Genomic DNA, 25,790 nt, shown 5'->3' with positions numbered 1-25,790 from the left:
TACTCTTTTATTTATGGTTGAAGTCTGTCAGTCAAATTAAAAATAGATTTAGTTTTTTTTTATTAAGTAAATATTAAATACCTGTCATCATTTGACTTTATTAATCTGAGACTGTCGCAGGATTTTGTCTAAAAAATAATAAAGTCAATATAATTTGAAACTTTTAATTTTTTAGATGAGGTCGAATTTCGACCATTGGATGATCTCTAGTAATAATTAATGATACAAATCAACATACAAAAACAAATAGCATCTAATAATTAATTGTACAACATAATTTCAACGTTTACTCGATTGATCACTTCTAAGTAAACTATTATGAACAATAAACACAACAATATTTCACTTAGAAATGATCAGTTACTACATTAATGAAATTCGATACATGATACCCGTCAAAAACATCTAAGGTCTGGCACAGAATTTACATATAATATTTTCGAACTAAACTCGAACTCGAAATCCGTTCGAGAACTCGTGGTTGGTGGTGTTTTCAGGGGGGGTTATTTTGCGAGCACGTGGCCAAACAACGCGTCGAACCCGTTGCTTCGACAGATGTTTATCAAAACCATGCTTTAAATAAAGAATGAAGACTTTTAAAGGCTACAAAGGCCAATTGTGTAGGTTTCACATTTATTTTGAGCACACGTTTCTAAGTTAAGTTAAAACATTACAAAAGGTTTATCATTATAGGCCCCAAAATTATTCGTATATGAATCATAAATATGTAAGTACACATAAAGTTTGCACGTGTGTATAAGTATTTAATACTGCACACATACAAACTTTATGTAAGTATTTAAATTTTATAAAACTTGTAAGTTGTGCTTGATTTTATTTAGCACTAAACTTGACAAAAAAAAAACATTTATTTAAGCCGGGATCACTTACGTCAACCTGAACCACAGCCTGAACTTAAAAAGTTAATGTTCGAATATTAAAAATATTTTTTATGAGAGAGAGTAAGCATGATACAAGGATTACAAGGACAAACCATAGGTAATAAACCAAAGGCAGGACAAAACATAGTAGCCAATAAAATTGTCTTCTAAACGGGTACGCTGGAAAAATTAAGTTAAATTTGAAATAAACGAACCCATACCTGATGTAATAAACATCTGTGCTTTACACCTGTAACTGAGATGGCTACTGCAGGTGCTACCTGACCCTAAGGAAGTTCGTAGTTCATGTCATGAATTTAAGCCGGCTCTTTTGACAACCTGAATTTAAGCAACCTTTTTTGTGTTACACAAACGACGGTAATAGCTTTTCATCAGGTGATCTGTCTACTTGTTAGCCCATTTAAAAAACCTAATTAGTAATTACTAGTTTTAAAGAATCAAGAATAAATAATAATAATAATTTTATTATTATTAGACCTTCAAACGAATTTATAACTTGCTGGAGGAATGCTAACCTAATCCTAACATAGACAAATCTTTTCGATTAGAAAGCATTTGGTTTTAAAAATTCAATAGATTTTAAATTCGACGTATGAGAATTAGACTCCAGAAAGCTGTTGTGAAATTCTCTAATGACACAAACTCCCACTTCAGCGGAAACTTCCGTCCTTGAAAATCTAGATTCTAGGAGTAATTTTCCTGCCGTGTAATGACGCACGTCATATCAGGTGTTAAATCGGCAGCGAAGCACATGACATGACATAAACATCCACTCATAAACATACAAATTAAACTGAACTGGCCCAACAATAAGCAAGTCATTTCGTGCAACAATAGAGTAGACCTGCGCGTGCGCATCCACTAGGGCTGGCAGGAAGAGGAAAATATCAAAAGAATAGTTTACGAAGTCTAGCCGTTATAAGCCGAAGCGACACGTCAAGTTCGTCTCTATTATCTCTCTGCTATGAAAATATGGAAGCGTCGAAGAGCGAATGCGCTTCTTCCCCAGTGTGAATTGAGCCAATGGCATGGAAACTTAACTCCTAACCATCGATTTCATACCCTTCTTTATTATTTTCTTGCAATCACCAACCCTAGATTCAGTAGACACAATAAAGTCACTACTATGTAAACACCTTTTGTGCCCTGCCATCATTGACATCATTACATTCATATATCGTACAAAACGTATTATTATTTAAACAATTTCCATCAAAAACGGTGTCAGATCACGCTCAGTGAAAATGGTAGTCTGTGTGCAGCTTTAAAAAGCAATAGAACATCACAGCGCAAACGAGCATAAATGCCGCTTTTTCGGTCCAACACCAAGTGCCTTTTTTTTTCCAAATACGTCCGACGAATTTTAACTTAAACCCTCAAAATATCAGTAAATATACCTCTTCACAATGGCTGGCCCACTAAAGGCCATTGCCATTGTGTAGAAAAGATGCTGACATGATCATCGCCCGCCTTCATACACCGTCTAGAACTCTAGACAATGGCGATGACTTGTAGTGATCCATGGACCATTGTGCAGAGACACCTAAAGACTCGTCGTGTTTCTGATCATGGTCAATCAACGAAATTAAATTAAAATGTCATTGACATCAAATCTTCTTGATTCCACCCATAAAGTTAAGATTTCCGCTAGGTATATTAACTTTATGATACCACCGATCACATCCCAGATTTTTCTAGTGTTCCCGCAACCCAGAACGCGCACCCTGCCATCTTAATCGCCAAAAATGAGACCAACGTCAAATTTTCATGACTCAACCAAACACATCTCCAGATTGCTCCAAAAAAAACATCTCGCCCTGCCAGGCTCTCCAGACGTGTGGCAACGTCAAATTTTCATGACTTAACCAAAATTACCCCAGATTTTTTTTAGTGTTGCCTCAACAAAAAATATCGCGCCCAGCCAGGCTCTCCAGACGTGTGGCAACCCAGGTCACGGCTGTCCGGTAAACAGTGCAAGCCGCACGTGAAAGTAACGCCAGACCTCGAATTCCTCCAATCGGGGGAACTTGGAAAAATTACGCACAACAGTGCGGACGAGGTCACAGAGCTGCACGCAGTCTAGAGGCCGAACTGACGATTAGTGCAGTGGCGATGGTTAGCAAGCCAAGTTTCAATTTGACATACGAATTAGACATCACATTGATCTTATAAATGCGAAGCATCTGTCTATCTGGCTGTTACCTCTACCTGAGAAAAAGCAATCGTGTGGCAAATACTTATCTCTGTCTTTTTGACCTGTCGAGAACTTGGACGAATGAGAATTTCTAGACTAAAGACACTTGCTGGACGACGCATGCTCGTTTCATCTCTCTTACACTTTCCTACAGTTGGATAGGAGACGTTCTGGGGGGCTAAAATGGTCGCTTTGGTGAATCATATTATTTGTACATTTGTCAGTTTGAAAGTTTTGATTATTCATTTGCTGAATTGATTGAGAGGAATTGCTTAATGTTACCATTTTAGCCCCGCTGTTCATTTACTTAGTCAAGATTTAGCTATTAGGGCATCTGAGATCCAAGTCCATACTACGTGGGCGTGATTTAGAAGTTAGCGTGCGTTCATCCTGAAGGGATCTTAACCCTCTCATTAAAACTCGGTTAACAGCTAACCTAACACCAGTAACACCACAATTGTTTCATCACTGTTATACAATCATTAACCACACTAACCGTAGGAAATTAAGTCATTAATTTAGTTATTTTAATTGCATTACATAAATACATAACACGCGTTCGACGCATCAAGGTGATGAAAACACTATTTTTTTTTAATGAAATAAGGGGGCAGACGTGCAAACGGGTCACCTGACGGAAAGCAACTTCCGTCGCCCATGGACACTCGCAGCATCAGAAGAGCTGCAGGTGCGTTGCCGGCCTTTTTAAGAGGGAATAGGGTAATAGGGGAGGGTTGAAAAGGTTGGAAAGTGTGTGACTGAAAGCGTACCAGCTGAACCTTTGCGCCTGCTATTTTATAGTTTTTTGATCGTCGTTTTTTTATACATCAATTAAATCGAGCCAAAAAAACTGAATCGCCCTAGATATATTCTTTGTCTTTAATTCAGTGCAAAAATTATCTGAAAATTCCAAACAATTTGGACATAGTATGGAAAATTCGTTAAAAGAAGAGGTAAGTTTGGGATTTTTTTCTATCGAGTGAAGTTCATGATATTGTGTAATGGAATATAAATTCCACTGTGTTAGATCCTTAACTAGCACATATATTATTTTCAGAATTTAAATTACTATATTTTTGTGTCTACTGTCACTTTTAAATCTTGAAAATCGTTCGTTTTTGGGAATACAGGGCCTTAAGTAACAAAGCGCCAAGTGTAGTCAGTGAGACCGTACACCTTGTTGAACCTTATGTTGTTGCCATGAAGGTGGCTGTAGAGGTAGTATAAGTTGGTACTACTAATATATATTCTGTGGTATAAGTTCGAACAGTGTTAGTAGTGAAATAATAATTGCGTGAAGTTCAGAACCGGTCCATCCGCGGCTGGCATTTACCCAAGCGTGTTAGCTAACATTTGAACAATCCTCTAATTTATCACTTGATCGTTGTTATTATTAAATATCATCATCATCAACGTCATCGTCATCATCATCATCTGCTGCTAAGCAGATGTGAATCTGTATAATAGTATGTATTTACTGTTGTACTTTGAATTTTATTGTTGGCAGAATATTCTGTTTTCAATTCTCGCGCAATAAAAATTTTAAATACCATTCTCGATGTAGAGTTTGAAAATTTTTGACTGGATTGTAGAGTTAGAGGCTTGGTTTGTATCTTGGCAACATTTATAACTAAAATGGATTCTAAGTTTTGCTAGTCTCATTAAAACTCAAGAACCGCTAAACCGATTTGGCTAATTTTAGTCTTGAAATATTCATGGCAGTTCAGGGAAGGTTCATAATTATTGAAAAGTGATACGTTGACCGGGTCATTAGTTTTACCACAGAATAGACTGTAGCCCTGGCACGGCCACCAGTAGAAATGCGAAAGTATAGACAAACTGTGGACATAAACTAAAGGTGCCGTTCTGATCTTTACCGCGGCCAATCGCGACCGACAAAAATTCAATTAAAATGCCACTTTATGACAGACTATAGTATATGTCATAGAGTAGGATATTATTTGAATTTTTAGGACTAGAGTCTGTCATAAAGTAGCATTTTAATTGAATTTTTGGGAACGAAAAAGATCGGAACGCTACCTTCAGTTAATCTCCACAGTTTGTCCATACTTTCGCATTTCTACTGGTGGCCGTGCTAGGGATACTGATAATAGTACAGTTTTACTACTAGAAAACCCACTGACGAATGTTTATAAACAAAGGTAAGGTTACTGGGGTCGCAATTCTAAGAGTTCAACAAGTAAATTGATTTCTATATAAATCGTTACCTACAGGATTTCCCATTTGATTTTAATATTTTGATCTTATAGTTTGGAACTAATGCAACAATAATAATAATCTATGTATAAAACTCAAAGGTGACTGACTGACATGGTGATCTATCAACGCACATCCCAAACCACTGGACCGATCGGGCTGAAATTTGGCATGCAGGTAGATGATATGACGTAGGCATCCGCTAAGAAAGGATTTTGATCAATTCTACCTCCAAGGGATTAAAATAGGGGATGAAAGTTTGTATATAATTATAATACTTCTTAATGCGAGCGAAGCCGCGGGCAAAAGCTCGTGTTATATCAACTGTAAGTATATTGTTTATTGTTGGAGAGGTGCGATAGATCATAGAATAGACTACACAATGCACATAGACTGTTGGTGTTTTATTCCAACATACTAAAATTATAAATGCAATAGTGCATGTCTGATAAAAGTTTATGTTTCCAATAAGTAGTAATGGTAATTGGTCAACTTATTCACGTTAGCCAATCAAAATTGTTATTGAATACATGAACTGCCGTCAAAAAGCCTCGAAAACCGGGCATTGCACTGTTCGGAACGCCAAAATATTATTGTTTTGGACCATTCGAATATTGGTCACAAGTAGAGCTGCAGTTTATGACGTAAACAGGGACTGACAAACAAACTTGTAAAACTAAACATTCATATTCCATACAGAGAGCATTCCATTTCAAGGTCAATTGAAGATATAATCTCAAACTCTATATTATTAACATCTAAACAGAAACCTTTAAGGGCTTAGACCTTTAGAACTTTAGACCTAAAGACCTGGCCTTCAACTTTGTGAACCCTACTAATTGATTTACATTGAATTATTTCCCATTAACTCATCCAGGTAGCAGATCTAGAAGAATACCATCTAAATTCTAGCCAGTCTAGTCGCAAACTAAGACCATAAAAATTCTAAATCAGCTGTAAAAATTCCATAGCGACAAACGTGAAACAAATTCGCTATCGTAGTTCGCAATTCACGTAAAATTGAATAATTGCGTTCGGCGTGCGGCATGGCATTGAAAAAATATATTATAAAAAATATGTACGCTCGCATATTTCCCTCACTGTGTGCATAAATATATGCATATCATGTGCATAAACGGTCATAAAAGTGTATAAACATGTATAAAAACCGTGTGAGAGCAATCCAAAAGTCACTGAACACAACACTACACGCGTCGCGACCGCCCCATACGCCGGGTACCGCGAGACTGAGTTAGTGAGGGGGCACGTTTGCACTATCGATTTTATTACATACAAAAAACAGCATAACTTGCTGCAAGTTTTGATGGAATAAACGAGTAAAAAACACTATAAATGCGGAGGTGTGCTTTTGCTGGGTATGCTGATACTTTAAGTACCGGGAAAGGACATACGATACTTTAATTATCCCGTAAAAATGTCCGGTCCCCGCGCCAAAAACGAATTTTGGCGCAACGGAGTTGCGGGCGCCGTCTAGTACATTAAACAGGTCTAACAAATCTAAGTGATAATACTTTAGGGTGCGTATGGGTCCCCTTCGCTGTAAAAGTAGCAGCGCTGAAAGAGTAACTTTTTTCACATTTGTATGGAAAAATTTATGACGCCAGGGCGCTTGCCCATTCAGATAAAAAAATGCTCTTTCAGTGCTGCTACTTTCACAGTGAACTCTACATAAGGGGCACATAATACACACCCGAAAGTATTAGCACTTAGTTTTGTTACATCTTGTATATTATATTATACAATTTATACGGGTAATTTCTAACGCACAAGAAGCTCCAGAGCTAATTAAAATATTATAATTACAATAGTGGCCGAATTTCTACTCGGTTCACGGACGACGGACACATTATGAATTACATTACATAAACGCGGGCTAATAATATACCTTCGTGTACGCTTCTTTTAAAACATTCCTTCCGTAAATATATTGTTATAAGAGTCTGGAGGAAAACATGAAGAATAATCTTCTATTTGGAGTTTTTATTATTCGTAGTATTTGGATCTTTTTGCAGGTGAAAAAGGCTACATTCTACAATAATATTAGATCAACAATGCTGGCCTAATAGAAAATGGCATCATTTCATACAGAAAATGGGTTGCTAATTTTTTGGTTGAAATTTAAAATGTGAAACTTCATGAAACTGTTCTAAGTACTTAACCAAGACAGAAAGTTGGAGAAAGTTCTCTAGAATGATTCATAAAAATATAGATCACTGTTAAATATTATATTATAGTAATTTACGTCATAACAATAAAGAGTGCATGAAATTATATGATCATGTAACATTTTGCTGTTTATTTTACGATGACATCGAATAGGTATTAAAAAAATAATTAATGCGCAATATTATTATTACACAACTCAAATTGTTCGATTGTCATTTGTCAGTTATTTAATAATTTATCACCCATTTCGTAGTGTCATAAATAGAGAATATTACGCAAAGATCGGAGCAGAAGGCATTACAAGTTCACACAGTAAACAATCCTCCAAAAATCCGACATGTTGCACACGTCATCAGAATATTGTAAGAATCGTTGTCAAACGTCGAACAAAACTTTTTGTTAACTGACTGCGCTGATGCTGCCTCTAGCGTGAAAACATTGCAGTAATATGTCCTATTGAATCTTATTTTAGTGTCAAACTGCAACTAGTGACGAGGGAAACGCTACTTTCTCTTTGGAAAGCATTGTCTCATGACTTTAAATAAGATTCGTGGCCTAAGCGACATTGACACGTCGTGTTAAAAACACGTGTGGCACTCAGGGACTGCCGCGTACGCCCAAACGCCATGCCGAATTCTGCTCAAACGACTTTAGACGATGCACGGCGCACTGTGTGCTGGTCGGAGTGAGGGTGTTAGGTTTTTCGTTACGGAATTTATTGATTCGGTCGCCGCGCTCAAAGCTCGCGATAAAAGCTTTACAATAACTTAAAATTATCGATATCGATAACGTGATTATCGCATCACTAATCAGTAATCACCTTTGGCAACAATGTCGCGGCATGGCGAATCAAACTCGTTTAAATTTTATAAATAGTGTAGAGAACAATTTTATATTATATCGAGAATTTTATTTTAAAAATAATTCTGCCTTGATTCTTATTTTGAACAGTTTTAACTTCTTTTTTGAACAGTTTTTAAACGTCATGTAGTTTAAAAACTGTACTTGACTCTCAGAAATTTAATGATTATTATTATTAACTTTAATGATTTCGGAATGCGACCCGTGTAAAGTTTTATTCAGATTCTATTACGACGTAAACAAATCAATAAAAGGCCCAAAGTGTGTCATTGTATTTTAATTGGTAGCATTATATAATATTATTTTATTGACGTTTCGATCAAAAGCGAAAGTGTTTTAACAAAATGCATATTTTGCGAAGTTAGTTTATGTCAAAAATATTACATTAATTGACATATTATAACGAATCGCAGAGGCGATAACATACACTTGGCGATGCGTTGTGACTTGTTTCTATTAAATACAGTGTGTTAGTGGTTATCCTTGAAAGCATCAAATGAGCCCGTCAAAATGAACATCTTTTTCTATGAGAACAATGCTGGGAACTCAAAAAAAAAATGCCGTCTTCATACCCATACGGATGCCCGGATCGGCAATTTGTATGGGTATGAAGACAATTTTTTTGAGTTCCCAGCATTGTTTCAAGGATTACGATGTTTACACTAACATCTTGTATAGTGAGGGCCCCTTCACACGGGTGACTATAGCCACACGATTTACGCCGCACGGCGAAAATCGACTGTCTAAAATAATATGGCAATTCTTCATGCGGCGTATAAGAATAATAATAAGAGTTTAACCACACTGTGCCTTTTTTTTGTTCATCAAGAGCAAGCGTTAAAAATTGAAGATGAAATTGCATAGTGTGGACAATGGACTTTCAACTGATACATTTGACTTTTGAGATTTATTATGTATAGAAATCACTTCCAATACTGGATATTTTTAAAAATCAATCATTGTCTCATCTTAGTTGGGAAGGGGACAGGTATATTTGATGGTTTTCAATACTTTAAAACCTTCGTAAGTTTTTTATTTAGTAAAGTAACAACAAGACGACAATTTATATATTATGTATTTAAACATATACTTTTTTCACTTAAATTAATATATTCTGTTAAAAGTTATTTATCTCAACAAAATAAATTAACAAAGTCGATGGACATCAGGGGGTACACATTTTTTTGAAAATGCCCAGTTAATTTTTTTTTTTTTTTTATGAAAGAAGGGGGCAAACGAGCAAACGTGTCACCTGATGGAAAGCAACTTCCGTCGCCCATGGACACTCGCAGCATCAGAAGAGCTGCAGGTGCGTTGCCGGCCTTTTAAGAGGGAATGGGTAATAGGGGAGGGTAGGGATGGGAAGGGAAGGGAATAGGGGAGGATACGGAAGGGAATTGGGCCTCCGGTAAACTCACTCACTCGGCGAAACACAGTGCAAGCGCTGTTTCACGCCGGTTTTCTGTGAGAACGTGGTATTTCTCCGGTCGAGCCGGCCCATTCGTGCCGAAGCATGGCTCTCCCACGTATTGAGTTTGTTTGAAAATTGAGTTTGAACTTCGAAGAATGAAGTGATATACATAATTCATACTCTGTTCACATCGTGTATGCAAAATGTAATATTACTCAGACTAGAAACATCTGTCACTTCATTTTCAATCGCGGTTTGTATAGAAAATGACAAGTTTTTTGGAGTCAATGACTGCTACAAACAGAATTCTAGCACTCTGAAAAGTATTCTTGTCTTGTTCGCCAATATCGTAAGTGAATTTATAACATTTGTGATTTGACATAACGCATCGCGCCATCTCTTCACACTTAGCGTAATGTCAAATCCGATACATTTTTGACATTTAACTTCGCTAAACTGGCAGGGGAGGGCAAGGTGCTAATTTTGTAGTCACTCGAGCGTCATGGAGACCAAGTAGGTTTTTTTCATTAGATAAAACCGATAAAAAAATAATAAGAGCGTTTTTTATTTTAGCTGTGGGTTCAGAAACTGCAGCCTTTTTAAAGTTTTGACAAAGAAAATATATCCAGAAAATTGCTTATTTAGGTTAATTATAAATATATTTTAGACAACAAGGACTAAATCATTTCATTTAGTGTAAAAAAAATATCTGCGAAGCTTAGTTAGGAAAATATGAAGCTTTATTTTTTTATATTTTAAAATGTCCCTACAGGCTTACCTAACCTTTGAATCGTCAGTGCTTTATATGGAAGCTTCTTTGGGGTATACTAAACATCTCCTATCTTAATGTGACAGATTCGATGTCATTTCAATATTAAAAAAAAATTAACCCACCACGTGAGAAATCTGATTTCTATACCATGATAACTAGACACACGCCGGAAGCCTATACAGTATACAAGCTTTATCTGACACACTCGAGCTTATCCCGAAATCCCCTCTTCCCCTCCCCAACTACTATGATCTATCCCTTTTTATTGAAACGTCAATAAAATACAATATAATGCTACCAATTAAATTTTGAGTCAGCGAGTATTCCATCAGTTGTCATGACTGATTGCAATTAGGTGTGATTGTCGTGTCAAGTCTATTAATCTCATGATGGCTCCATTATGGTTTGATTGATGTCAGTACACATCATCATCACGATACGTATGACCTTATATGTAACATACGAATTAATATGAGACTAATTAACCATACTACATAATATTATAAATGCGAAAGTGTGTCTGTCTGTTACCACTTCACGCCCAAACCGTTGAACCGATTTTGCTGAAACTTGGTATGGGGATACTTTGAGTATCGGGATTCGGGAAAGGACATAAGCTACTTTTTATCCCGGACAAATGTACGGTTACGGTTCATAAACGGGTTTTGGTGCAATGGAGTGGCGGGAAACATTTAGTTTCATATATTTTTTTATTTGAATAGTAGACGTGTGCAAATTTTGTTGCCGCGAAATTCCCTTATAGTATCTCTATCTTCATAGTCCATACCAAGTATGTGAATCGATTCACTGGTACTCACATACGGTTTTGCTACAGTAAAAACCACGGCTCGGGCTTGGGACAACGTTTGTATGGAAAAAAAAAGAATCAAATAATTCTTATTCCTTATTATAGTGCCGTCTTCAGACTTCGCCTAAACCTCAACTATTTCTGTACTCAATCTTCATGCTTTTGAAGTCGCTACCAGCCCGGAAAAGTTCTGAACTTTTCCGGGCTGGTAGCGACTTCAAAAGCATGAAGATTGAGTACAGAAATAGTTGAGGTTTAGGCGAAGTCTGAAGACGGCACTATAATAAGGAATAAGAATTATTTGATTCTTTTTAGATTACGTTTAAGAATATTACTTTTGTTTTTACCTTGGAAGTCGGTTTTAATTTTTTGTTTAAAAATAATAATTTCACCCTTTATAGTTACCTATGAGACCACAAGGCTATATTAGTTATAGCTCGTTGTCTTAGAGTTGTACATAATATTATTACTAGCGGTCGCCCGCGGCTCCGCCCGCGTAGATGTCGGTTACGGCTGCAAAAAGCCTATCCAGGAAAGACTCGGTCAGCAAAATGATTCCCAGGTCAATTCACAGACTCCAACACTGACATCGACGACGCGGACGCAGTTATTATCCGAAGGGATGCATATAGTGCACACTGCACAGATTATCTTCCTCCCGCACACGCACCCCCGCTTGGTGACGCCCACTATCGTTATATTTTAAATTTGCCATAATTTGAAAACTAAACGTCCAATTTTAATCATTTAAAGACCAAATGTTATCTACATAAACTGTACTTAGTGATGAAATAATTTATTTTCATAAGGATTAATAGCATAAGTAAAATAAACGCGTTTAAATGTGGTCCAAAAAAAATTCAAGATTTTTAAATAAAAAAAATGGTTATTGTGCCTCACTCGACATAGATAAGTATAGTGTGTCGCGGACTTTTTTGTAGATATTTATAAGATCTACAATTACTTATAACATTTATGGTTCTATCTTTTATAGTTTCGGCAGCGTACGCAAAATAAGTAACTTTTCTGGTTGATTTTACACCTGGCGTCCGAAAAACCCAAATATCTTACGAAACCCAATTTTTTCCAAAATGAAATTTAGCCTATGTTCAGCATAAATAATGTAGAATCCATTGGCTTTTGCTTGTAGTAGTTTAAATAAAGCCAAAATCCTCGAACTTGTATCTATAAGAATTCAAAAGTTCTGTTGGGTACCTTCGGAACCAAGGTACATCTGGTGCAAAATCTTACTTTTTGGTAGTATACGCCTGAAACACTTCAGAAAAAATCGAAATCACTATATGTTTCCATATAAATTTTGAGGAGTTCCCTCGATTACTCATGGATCCCATCATCAGGTCACCACTTTTATGAACATGGTACCAAATTCGAGTCAAACCCTATACAACACAAAAATAATTTTGTAAATCGGACCACAAACGGCTGAGTAATCGTTGAACATACATAAAAAAAAAATACATACAGCCGAACGTATTACCTCCTCCTTTTTGGAAGTCGGTCAAAAAAGGGCGGTGTGGACTCCTCTTAAAGAAGAGCGCGAAGCGTTGCTTGCTTCGCGCTCCAGGGTAAACCAGGATATTTAGCCAACATGCATTCAATAATTTTGATAGCGATTTGTCTTACCGCATCGTCAAGTGACATGTCACATGGCGCTTGTATAAGTCAAATTCTCTTCGCTGCTAAAATTATCGAAAATAAGGGACGAAAATATATTTTCGATGAGTAGAGCGTCATATACGAGGTGGTTTCCAACATGTATGATGTATCGGCACGGTATGGATATCGGAGCGTATAATTGCGGTACGACACGGCCGCTCGGACCGTGACCGATGGCGATGCGATTTATATTCAATTACTGGCCAACTCGTGCGCAGGCTGTAGAGGTGTAACAGTTGGTGACGTCACAGAGAACACGTCACTGATAACTCCCCGCACCGGTTTCGGTGACGGTGGCTGTTATAATTGAAAGCAGGCCAGTTACGAAGAAGTAATTTTATAGTGCCCAAGTGTGTGCACACGAGCACCCTTACTCCCAAAACCATCTTTCGCGGTGGAAATCTATGGGGAAGGCCTATTTACTGTCGTGGACATAAATCATAAATTCATAATCCTTACTAATATAAGGATGTAAATTAAAATTTAAAATAAAGACATACCTTTGCATTCACCTTGACATTTTTGGGCGGTTTCACAATCGCTGGTTTAGCGACCACGGGGGCAACGGGAGCAACGGGTTCTGAAAGAAAAGACACCGCATTATTATTATGATCATGTAAGGAACTATTTTGCTTCTTGGTTGGTACATTGCATAGGTGTAATCATCATTGACCACTTTTACAGGCCCATGATTTTTTGTAAAGGGCGGCGAAATGATCTCATATTCCTACACTATCTGTATGTAACGATTCCCACTTACCAGGTGGTGGTGGCTGCACCCTGCCCTGCTGCTGCGGCTGCAGCGGCGACCGCTTCTCCTCCAGCGCGGGGGGCGCGGGGGGAGGCACGCCGGTGCTTCCGCCTCGGACCTACAGAAAATAGACGCCGTGAGTTATGGTTGGTTTTTCACGCGTATTTAAAATGAGGAAGGTATATAGAGCAGTTAAGATTTGGAATGTAATCGACAGGACAAAGTTTTTAAGGCCCGATTCGACCAAACTTGAAGTTACACGAGTATAACTATCATGAGAATAATTTTACTCCTTTAATTTACTCTAGGGTATTATCGTTTGCATTTTACCAAGTTACTCAAAGAGTATGAAATAAAATGTCAATTATAGTTCACAATGACACCGACCGTGACAGTTGAACCCTGTTGTGCAATTATTCTCAGTTTAATATAATTTACTCCACCAAAATAGCCCGTGTAAATATTTACTCCCGTGTAATTACCTCATTCTTGGATTAGAAGTTGGAAAAACGCAAAACCAGCTTACTCTTAGATTAGGAGACAGTTATACTCGAGTAAAATTTTACTCCAGTTTGGTCGAATCCGCCCTAAAGTCATATAACATATTTCTGTCAAAATGCACTTTTAGGACATGGCCATATAAATAATCGGCCAAGTGCGAGTCGGACTCGCGCACGAAGGGTTCCGTACCATTATAGAGCAAAATTAGGCCAAAAATTGTGTTAATTGTATGGGAGCCACCCTTATTTTATTTTAATATTATTATTAAATATTAAAGTACACATATAACTAAGGACTTTGAGAAAAATTCAAGTACCTAGCTGTTGCCATTATTGATTTAGAGCAAAAAAAGGCCAAAAAACATAGTCAGTAATTTTAAGAGTATCTGTTGCTTTAGACTGGACATAGATGGACCGCAAGTTACAGTCAGGCGCTCTAGAGCGGTCGCGTTGAACGACTGCGGATGTGAATTTAGTATGGAAACTGCAGATCGCCGTGCGGAAACCGCATCTTGCAGTCGGCCTCGACTGCAAGATGCGGTCCATCTATGTCCAGTCTAAAGCAACAGATACTCTTAAAATTACTGACTATGCATCCTCGTGCGTTATCTTTTTAGGGTTCCGTACCCAAAGGGTAAAAACGGGACCCTATTACTGAGACTTCGTTGTCTGTTTGTCTGTCTGTCCGTCTCCAGGCTGTAACTCAAGAACGGTAATAGCTAGAGAGTTGAAATTTTCACAGATTATGTATATCTCTTGCCGCTATAACAACAAATACTAAAAACAAAATAAAGTTAATATTTAAGGGTAGCTCCCATACAACAAATGTGTTTTTTGGCCTTTTTTGCTCTAAATCAACCTGTCTCCAGGCTGTAACTCAAGAACGGTAATAGCTAGAGAAATTCCGTCTATGGCCGGCCTTCATTTGAGGAGTGGAATACTGTTCCTGCGGACCGGAAGGCGGAAATATTCAACACGTGGATGAGTACTGGCGCGACACCGGAACCACTGGTAATGTCGGACAATGCCGAAAAAGGACTCGCCTGCTGGTCCGGGTGACTATCGGCCGGTTTCTATCGCATCTATACCGCTTAGGCATATGCATGCGATCCTGGCTAAAAGATTTCTGGAAAGGAAGACTTCTTAAAGGAGAGGTCGGAGTGATTTTGGGCGCCCAGATAGTCTCGGCCCTCGGGTCAGCGGCCTCTTGACGATGCCCATCGGACGAAACGTACTAAGTACGGATCGGACGGCTAGTCGAGAAGGGTGCCGATAAACTAGGCTTCCGATATGCTGCGTCTAGGCCACATCCTGTACGCTCTCCCTGCGAGGTATCTGGAGTCGGGCGTCATTTAATGAACAACGCCGGCTCTTAGGGCTCGGGTCTTCCCTATTTTAATTGATTCCGGAGTTGGTGTTGAAAGGGGCACACACTAACTAGACACGCTTCAATCAGATGACTACGGTCAAAGAGAGGGGTTAATCCTCGAAGCTGAGGGACCTCCGGTGGGGGTTGCTGCCGTACCCATCGGTGGTGCTCGTTCCTCATTTCCCTGAAAGTCCCTAATGATTCGAACAAGCTCGATACCACCATTTACCATCTAAACGGCAAAATGCCTCATGGCACATAAGCCAAGTACGGGGAATAGGGACGTGGGAACCTCCGGCTCGTCTGTGATGATTAAGCTCCTTAACTGGAAGTCACTAGACGAAGGCATGTTTTGTGGGCTCAAAATAACGATTGGCATGAACTGGCACTGATAGTGACACATTGTGCCAACCTTCCTACATTCTGGAGTCTGGTTGACGGCTGCATTTCGTATTGCACTATGCGTATGCGGTAATGGATAGACCATTTAGACGACTCCGCAATATTAATGACGTGTAACGACAACTTTCACGACAATTCGGCGATCGCGGCTCGACCGGGCCGATCGACGGGATCCGGTTAAGCCGAAAAACTCGAGCGGCGCAAGCGACGAGAGGTCTCCGACGAGACAAAAACGTGATTTTTGCACCGCTTTTCACGGCTCGTGACAATAAAACGATATGTTCCTGTCTATGTGTTTTGTCCTATATGTGTTTAATATGGATATTTTAATTTCTTAACATGTGGGACAACAGATTTGTCAGCCGTTTTGTGTGTCGGTGTACATGCAGCCCATACAAAAATGACAGCCCCTTAAACATACAAAAATGAAATGCGGTTCCTTTATTTTAAAAATTACTCTGGTCCAGAAATTGAGAGACGTTTTGATAGACTTTTTACACTTTCCCTTCCTCTACCTCCTCGGTATGTGTGGATGCCCCAAAGTAAACATTTCTCTACCTTTTTCGGCAGTCAGGACTGTTATGGAAAGAGGTTTGACCTACCGAGGATTAATCTAGTACTTTATTTTTGTTTTCTGATCGAATTCTGGCGAAGCTCTCAAGTTTATTGACACCTTCAAATGCTCACACTTTAAATTAGCAACTTAAATATTATTTTCGCTTAAGCCTATGCTCTAAACCGCCCATGGAAACAATATGAGTAATAAGTGAACGCTCTTAATACATCGTAATTAATACCAAATTCGCTCGGCAGAACCGGTCCTGTGGCGGTCCGCGCGTTGAGAAATGCTATAATTAATAATTATATTTTTCAAGTTAGGTATATCAGGTACATGCACATTGCAAATTGTGATAATGACTACCACGCCCGGGTTCTGACAATGATACTACGGAATTCAGATTTCGTGTTGAGCTGTACTTTAGTATTTAACTTACGTAGCGGAGTACTGGACCTGGAAATTATAATGGGCGAACCTGAGCTATTTTATTAGTAACTAGGTATTGCTCGCTTTGTTGCTTTATTTTTACACAGGGAAGAGTAAATTGTTCTCGGCAAATCCTATCTCCTTGGCATAGTCCTATAGGTGACCTGGTGACAGGCAAACATACAGATAGCCAAGTTTTAGTAATAGGATCCCGTTTTTACCCCTAAATAACACGTCTGGTGGAACAGCTAGCAAGTAGCAACCTAATATAGCTAGAATCGCGCAATCGTAATCTCTTTAGTCTTTCCATCCAAAGTGTGGCAATCCCTTTCTTTGGTTTTAGACACCACTACACCTGTTTAAGAAATTAATAAGCCCATCACACAAATCACAAACCAGCACTACCTACGTCGTACACGCATTTAGACCGAAGTTAAACACTTTTTTCTCGGCTAACGGTATGACATCACCAGCACTCGCCTGAAAAAAGCTTCGCCCAGTATCGACTTTTTGTAAGCGTTTTTCTATGGATCACTATAGAGTGGGCGGGTTTTTATTCGACTGTCTCCTTAGTTCTAAATGTTTGGCGTAGTCAGGTGATGAAGCGGCAATGTACTCGATATAAAAGAGGCCCTAAGAAATTCGCTCAACTAAACGTATGCAGATGCGTTGTGATAATGACACTTTGGGACGTTTAAGAACTGGACTGTAGATTATAGTTGGCAAGAGCTATAATAATAATATCAGCCATATTAGAGAGCTTAATATAATCTTGAAGCAGGCTCCTTGAGAAATGAACAGGTAGCCTTAAAATATGAGAGATAGCCTCTGGAAGATATTTGACCACGAGTGGTATTGATCAGGATTGGGGCTGAAGTATTTGTTATCTGCAGCTTAGGTGAGTATACTATCTCCACCCTCCTCTTATTCTCCCATATAGTTTCTAACTGACAAAACTACGATAATGCGATTCCGGATTATGGCACTAAATGATAGATACGCATACGGCTTAATTTTATTTGGATTGTGACACAAAATGCATTAGCAAATCCCTATTGCTCATTTATCCCGCATACTATTACTCAAGTATGAGGGAAAATGCGAAGAAATTGCATGACTGATAAGTAATAAGATTACAACTGTACGATAACAAGCTATTGACCAACTAGGTCTAGTGGCAGGCTGATGGCACGCCATCTAAGAATACTTAGGTAACCTAACACTTGAGAGAAGATATTTAAGTCCAAAGATTCTTTAAAATTCATGTTTATGAAAATTCGGAACTCTAATTTCTGGCCCTTAAATCCGGATGAACCACTGGAAGTAGACTTCGGCCACGTGGGCTTTGATTTTAACGACATGACATCATAACAACATTTTTTCGGCATCAATTTAAGACAATTCTAACAAGACTAGCAGGCGTTGCATGGTCACCATAGAAACGGTTTCTTTCTACGGAAGAATAGACAAAGTGACAGTTAGACAATGAAAATCCGCCATTTTGTCGATAAAATATGTCAGTTTGTCGATTCTTTCCCATGTCTACTGTTGTTATGCTAGCCCTGCAGATGTTGCCCGCAAATTCGATGCCGAAATATCACTGGAAGTGTACATATTTTCGAGACAAAAACTATCTACCCTATGCATATTTCGTATAGACACGAAATATAGCAAATTCCCTAGTAGGTTCTTCGATCTAGGCACGAACAGGTAACAAACAGAATGGCATATTTCTTTTAAAAACATGGTTAATAGTTGAATATAGAATGTAGATGGAATAACAATTTTTAAACCTTTGCATGGTTGATTGATGACTTCTTATCAGATACCGCTCAAGGTTAGCATAATCAGCTACGTAGCGAGAACTCTATGCACATTTTATCGTGTATTTAGTTGTTTACTTTAGTTTAACCTCTGTGCCACTTCACCGGTTCTTCTCACCTGCACGCTTGGCATGACTACCACAGTAATTATTTCTTGCTAGTTGATACGGAAGAATAGAGTGTCAGATTGACAAATATCTGTCAGTTCTGTTCTATGTGGTCACGCTAAACCTGCAGGTCAGTTACTGAACCAATAGTGATAACATGTAGATTGTAGGTCAATCCCAAAAATGATAGATTTCATCAATTTGGTAAAAGTTGCAGTTATTGCCTAAGAAATGGTTCTAACTTCTAAGGTCTCCTGGATGTTTTGACAGAGACAACGTATGACTGTTTCACAATATAGGAAGTGTTTAAAAATTAGGCCATAAATTGTTTCAATGTAGAGTTCCGGAGAACGGATGCTCCCATAACCCATTTTTCCTTCTTAGGGAAGATCTTTTCTCATCGGATGCTGAAGTCATAATATTATTATGACTTAAAAACGAATCTTTATAAAGATTCATTCTTCGTTAACAAACATGGATATTACTTGACGCGTCTCTCAGAAATCTGTACAAATCATTTTATATGTATAGACCATAGAGGATGGTATTGTAATATAATTATATAGCTATTATATGATCCAGTGATCAGGATCACGTGGTGTCTACGTCACCGTCAGCTGTTAGTACAATTACATTGTTTCGCGTAATCGTGACTCCAAAACGAGGTCTTATCCATCCTTGTCGTTATCACTTTCGTGCTAATGTGGAATGCCATCTTCCGTCCCTGTAGTTTATATTAAAACCGTCGATGAAATTCTATAATTTGGGAATATTTGGTTATAGATCTCTATTTTCGAACTCTCACTATCAATTTCTATTTGGGAGAATTCCGACAGTAATTATTCTTCTTGCCTCTTCCGAAGTGCAAAATAAACTTGAATGTGGTTTACATCAACGAAGAGTGTTTTCTAAGGAAACTCAGTCTCAGTGAATAAACGAAGCTTTTCCCGTGAATCGAATCTGCAATCGATTCAAAAATCTGCAAAAGATTCAATCGAAAAAAGTCACGACTCGTGACACACTCAAAAATATTCTCTCGGCTAAATGTCAATGCCAATAACTTGATATCGGTCATTATTGTAGGGGCGTTAAAGTGTTGGGGGAGCTAAAGTGTCAAAAACCGTTAAAATCGAAAATCGAAATCGATATCAGTTTCGGGAGTAAGGCACCTGGTTCTGTTTTACCTCCAGGACGTTTAATTTATCCGAGTTATACCTCAGTCCTCAAATACAATATTTAATCGAAGAAAAAACATCAAGAAAATAACGATAAAGGTAACAAAGACAGCATCCTAGATAAGCGTAAAAGGGGGCGGGCAAACAAAAATATTGACATACTACATGTAGACATTGTAGAGCATTCAGTCACATAAACACTAAGTTTGACAAAACTATGATTAGCACCAAATCGAACGCTGGGTCGCTGAGGTGTGAGGTGGTATTAATAGACGCTACTCTAATTTTATCTAAACAACAAATTCATCACTTATCTCGCGTGACCTTGACAACACTAATGGCCGGTTTACATTATTCCAATCCAAGGGCCGTACCACGAAACCATTTTGAGACTCAAACAATCGTACGAGAATGCCGCGTCCTACTCTAAGAAACGAGAAATTACGTTGTTAGAGCGGGGGCTGTAGCCAAAGTCCCTTTCGTTAAAAACGATGAAGAAATTCGTTATCAAAATGTATGCGGTTTGACATAAGTCATCGCTTACTACTACAATGCAGTCAGAACTTACGCCGTATTTACACCACATTGTATTTAGAGAGCCCAATTTAGGGGTAAGGCAAGTATAGACGCCCTGTTTGACATAGCGCAACCAAATTACGTAGGTCGGCCATCTTCCTACAAATCAAAGTATTCTCTGATAGTAATTCGAATTTACCAGAAGTATTAAGCCAATTTCGGTATTAGGTATGCAGGTAGTTTAGAGCGAGGAGTGGAGCACCATGGGGCTTTAGTAGGTAGACCGTACGCCAGGAGAGTCCCACATACCCCGGCCGATGTGCCCAATCAGCCGGGCATGGCAAAGCATTTCGCCACGTAAAAAAAGTGTTTTAGTCAAAACACAGAAACAAATTATAACAAAAATTTTGTTACTTTTAATAGAACTTGGACGGACTCCAAAATATCGTCTCAGCTGATTAACTATGATGAAATTGTAAACAATCATATAATTATAATGTTACAACATCCAAAAATTATAAAACATTATTTAAAATAACATGTTATAAGTACGTATAACGTATTTAAACTATTTATCAATACCAGAAATCCGCAAGTGATCGGAATTAACTCATAATAATGATATAATTATAAGTTTAAACTGAGGGGCTTGTTTTGTATCGATCTACCATCAGTACAATATTCAACAATCTTACCATATTTAACACAAAATAAAAAAAACATCAAAATAACGGCTCCATAACCCTTGAAATTTACAGAAACGTATAGGGTAGCCTTCGAGAAATTCCGTTGTGTAAGGTCATCTACACACTTGTCGTTTTAAACGCTCTATTTTTACACGCCATGATGATCGACAATGACGATTCGACATCAATGGGACGGCAATCGAAATTGAAAATTATTCAAGAGCAAACGCTCTATTTTTACACGCCATAATGATCGACAATGATTATGTCGATTCGACATCAATGAGACGGCAATCGAAACTGAAAATGATTCAAGAATATACCAGATTTTGATTAATTCTACTTTAGTTTGCAAGCATCGAATAAGCTTCGAAAGTACTGAGCCGATATTGATGAATTTTGGCATAGAAGTAGAGTAAACCATGGGGAAGGATGAAAAAATGTACGATCAATGCATTTACTTCAAGGCATCCTATAAACTCTGCTTGTACGAAAATGTTAAATACACACACTGGCAAAATTAGCGGAACATAGGTAAAAAGGGCCAAAACTTGAACTCAAGTGGGTCGGGCTGTCTGAAAGCCTTTTTTATAGCTTCTAAGCTCATTCAAAAAATAAAATATTGAACAAAACTGGCAAGTTGACAGGTTTTTATAGCAATTATGCCCTAATAAGTGTTTTTTGATTATTGACGTTGTAAGTGTTCCTGATAAGAATGGCGTTTTAGCGGGGTGAAAGGTATGCTCAGCTCATTTGATTGTTTGGTTTTTGGAAGAACACATTGCTTAGATACAAAATTAGTGATTTCCCAGCATCTGCGACAGCTAGAGCTGTAACCACGATAGAGAAAGGTCACACCTACCGTTCGGTCAGTCAGGCCTTAGGTGTGTCGGCTTCCGTGGTTCATCGTAACTTTCAACGCTTCAGAGAGACTGGATCTTACGTTCGGAGACGAGAACAAGGCAGATATCGGGTGACAATGGTTGAGGATGACCATTTTGTAAGGAAACAAAACTTAAGAAATCGACCTCAAACTGCTATGCAGACACGAAACCTGTCGGGACAGGTCCAAGATGAACGTGTAAGTGATTGTACAGTAAGAAGAAGACTCAAAGAAGTTAAATTAAACTCAAAAGTGCCAGCAAGGGCACCAAAACTTGAGACAGGACACCGAAGAGCCAGGCTAAGATTTGCGCGTGAACATCAAAATTAGACAAGTAAGTGAAATCTTGTGCTGTACAGTGATGGGAGCAAATTCTGTGTACATTGTATTGACAGGCGATAAAGAATGTGGATAAATCATAAGGAAAGCTACAGGCCATCAAACTTACCGGAAACAGTGGCCTATGATGCTGGCTTCGTAATGGTTTGGAGTTGCATATGATTTGGAGCCCGCATGGAGCTGATGATTATAGATGATGGTACTTTGACAGTACAGTGCTATAGCACCGACATCCTGGAACTGTATGGTGTGCCTTTTACACAGTTTTAGGTAGTAATTTCAATTTTATGTGCGTCCATAGAGTAAGAAAATCGGGCATTATTACCTAAACGATGCTGGCGTAGCCCAGGTGGAGAGGCCAGCGTGGTCTACGGATGTGGATCCGATTGAAGACGTGTGGCACATAAATGGGTGAACGGTACGAGTTAAAACTCCAGCTCCAAAATGTGTCCAGGAACTCGAGTTGGCGCTACTGGAGGAGTAGGAGAATATCCCACAGGAAATGATTGACAATTAAAATGCAAGCATGGAATGGCGTATCCAGGCCCTCTTGAGATCCATAGAAGGCATCACACGCTTTTAACATGGCATTTCTTTAATAAAAATGGAGAATTTATCTTAAAAACTTACTACTGAAATTTCAAAGATTTTCTTAATTTTTTGATTTTTGCTGATTTTTTTCTATTTTTCACGTTTTTATGCCCTAAATTTATATAAAATTTATTTTTTAATAATCAATTAGTAAATAAATAAATAAATATATAAAAATCAGTGAACAATTAAAAAAAATTGAAAATTTTGTTATGTTCCTCTAATTTTGCCGGTGTGTTTATTATCGTAAACAGAAAATTTCGTATTTCGCGGTATGTAGCCAGCCTTACCGATGTAGGAAGTGACATTTACAGCCTATTTACATAGACCGGTGGTGGCGACATTTCGATAATTTCGCGATACTTATGTATAATGAGTCCGGTATGGTAAGACTTGAAAAATCGCACAAATAACAGTTCCATATCAATGTTACAAGACTTACAAGGTCCTATCAATAGACCAAAGAATATCTGCTTACAGGCTTACAGGCCACATATTACATTATACGGAGAGGCCGATTGATCCGGATTCCGGTCGAACTGCAGGCCGACTTGACCACTTCACTTTGTGAGTTGGTACATTTCCGTGTGAGCGCTCAAATTCACTCAGCCCTACTTGACAAGTGGCAAACGATTATCGTAAACGCCAACAAAACGTATGCGATTTGACATAAGTCATCGCTTCGTTAGCGAATACTAATGTCAAATCCCATACATTTTGTTGGCGTTTCCGATAATCGCTTAACACATTGTGTCGTGTGTGTAAGCACTAAGTCGCCTAAATAATATATCTAACTAAAATTACAATATTGTCAAGACCATTGAAGGAAGTATTTGGCGTGATAAATGCCGGACTAAGCGACAAATTCGTCGCCCGTGTGAACAACGCCTGATAGTCAAAAATCTGAGCGTGTCGTGTGAAAGGGTGTGTAAACCGCCTAAATATATTGAAATTATTATAACATTGGCTGTGGTCCAGCATACGTCATTAATGTCAACGCCTGGGTGACGCCGCACGACCTTGGGTGGAAACATTACCCACGCACTCCGGGACACCTTGCCCAAACGGTATATTCTCTCTTAAAAGACCGGCTACGCACCTGCTCTTCTAATGTTGCGGGTGTCCATGGACGTCGGTAGTTGCTTTGCATTAGGTGACCCGTTTGCTCGTTTGATTTTAAAATTTAAAAAAATATACACAATTCATATGGTTAGACCACATCTCTCGCGCGCCAACCAACAAACGCTCGTCGCGCTAAGGCTGGATTTATATCCGGCGGCGAGAACGCGCGGTTTTGCCTCTATACCGCGAGGACAGTAGCAAATTAGTGTAATGAATTTATTTAAATAGCGGTGTAATCGCAATGTAACATACAATTGCTTGTGAACTCGCGTGTGACCGCCAAACCGCGCATTCGGGTGGACGCATATAAATCTCGCTTAACCGATTCAGTGCGGATGACACAGGAGCCGTGTCATACGCGTTTTTAACGTGTGGCGTATGACACGGGAGCCGTGTCATTTGAAAAACGATTGTATCTCCCTCAAATTACACTTTAGAAGGTTCTACTCTGAACAAAGTCATCCTTATTTTCCACGTAGAACAAGCCTATAGGCTTCGCCTCTGAATATTCTGTGATTAGAAAAAAAACCGGCCAAGTGCGAGTCGGACTCGCGCACCGAGGGTTCCGACAGCTTAAAGGTATTATAGACCTGAGTATTTGGTATGAATTTCAATTTAATACCTCTACGCGTTTATGAGGAAATGGGTAGTAAGTTTAAAATTATTAAAAAAAAAAAATATTATGTGATGTAACTAAAAATTTATGGTTTTCGTAATTTTTCCTTTATCTATGCTATAAGACGTTGCTTCGTACCAAATTTCAAGATTCTGAGTTCACGGGAAGCACCCTGTAGGTTTTGATTCCCTTGCAAGTGTCGAAAATTTGCGGCATAAACGGCTGTATCTTTTGATTGCGTTGGCTTAGAAGTTTGATTTTTTCACAGCTTCAAGGGACAGTAGACCTGAGTAATTGATATAAATTTCAGCTTCATACCTCCACGCGTTCCTGAGAAAAAGGGTCTTGACAGACGGACAGACGGACAACAAAGTGATCCTATAAGGGTTCCGTTTTTTCCTTTCGAGGTACGGAACCCTAAAAAGTAGGGGCCGTCAACCTTTTTTAAAAGGTGCATTCATTGCGGATTATACGGCAGCCGCGTCTTATGGGTTTTTAACGTGTGGCGTATGACACGTGAGCCGTGTCATTTTAAAAGCGATTGTATCTCCCTCAAATTACACTTTAGAAGGTTCTACTCCGAACAAAACCGTCTAATTTTTCTACGTAAAACAAGCTTATAGGCTTCCTCTCTGAATATTCTGTGAATTGAAAAAAGTAGGTGCTGTACCATACACTATCCGAAATTTCTGATCACCAAAATTCGGTCGCCCGCCGGCTAACTAGCCGCCAGCTAACCTAATCGCCAGGTCTATGACAGAATAATGTAACTGCAACTTATAGGACTGGTACTGACTTCAAAATTATGAAGATTGAGAACAGAAATACTGAGTACAGAATAAGAATTATTATTTAATACTTTTTAGTTCAGTTTAGAAAATTATTATTGTTTTTAC

The 25,790-nt window shown here is 38.5% G+C and overlaps 1 protein-coding gene across 6 annotated transcripts in view; it reads right to left on the bottom strand.

Moving 5' to 3' along the window:
- Positions 1–25,790, bottom strand: part of LOC121736615 (la-related protein 1) — an 81,213-nt gene that overhangs the window by 29,770 nt on the left and 25,653 nt on the right. For 5 of the 6 annotated variants that reach the window (XM_042127929.1, XM_042127930.1, XM_042127931.1 and 2 more), the window contains exons 2-3: positions 13,790–13,898; positions 13,530–13,609 (exon numbers count right to left, since the gene is read on the bottom strand). In XM_042127929.1, the coding sequence (XP_041983863.1) occupies positions 13,530–13,609; positions 13,790–13,898 (189 nt within the window). Of the gene's footprint in view, positions 1–6,482; positions 6,544–13,529; positions 13,610–13,789; positions 13,899–25,790 lie in introns of those variants that run through there. The other variant, XM_042127935.1, reaches the window with a different exon arrangement.

The sequence above is a fragment of the Aricia agestis genome, chromosome 19, assembly GCF_905147365.1.
Source record: "Aricia agestis chromosome 19, ilAriAges1.1, whole genome shotgun sequence".
Taxonomy (NCBI): domain Eukaryota; kingdom Metazoa; phylum Arthropoda; class Insecta; order Lepidoptera; family Lycaenidae; genus Aricia; species Aricia agestis.
This window is presented reverse-complemented; position numbering and strand designations above follow the sequence as displayed.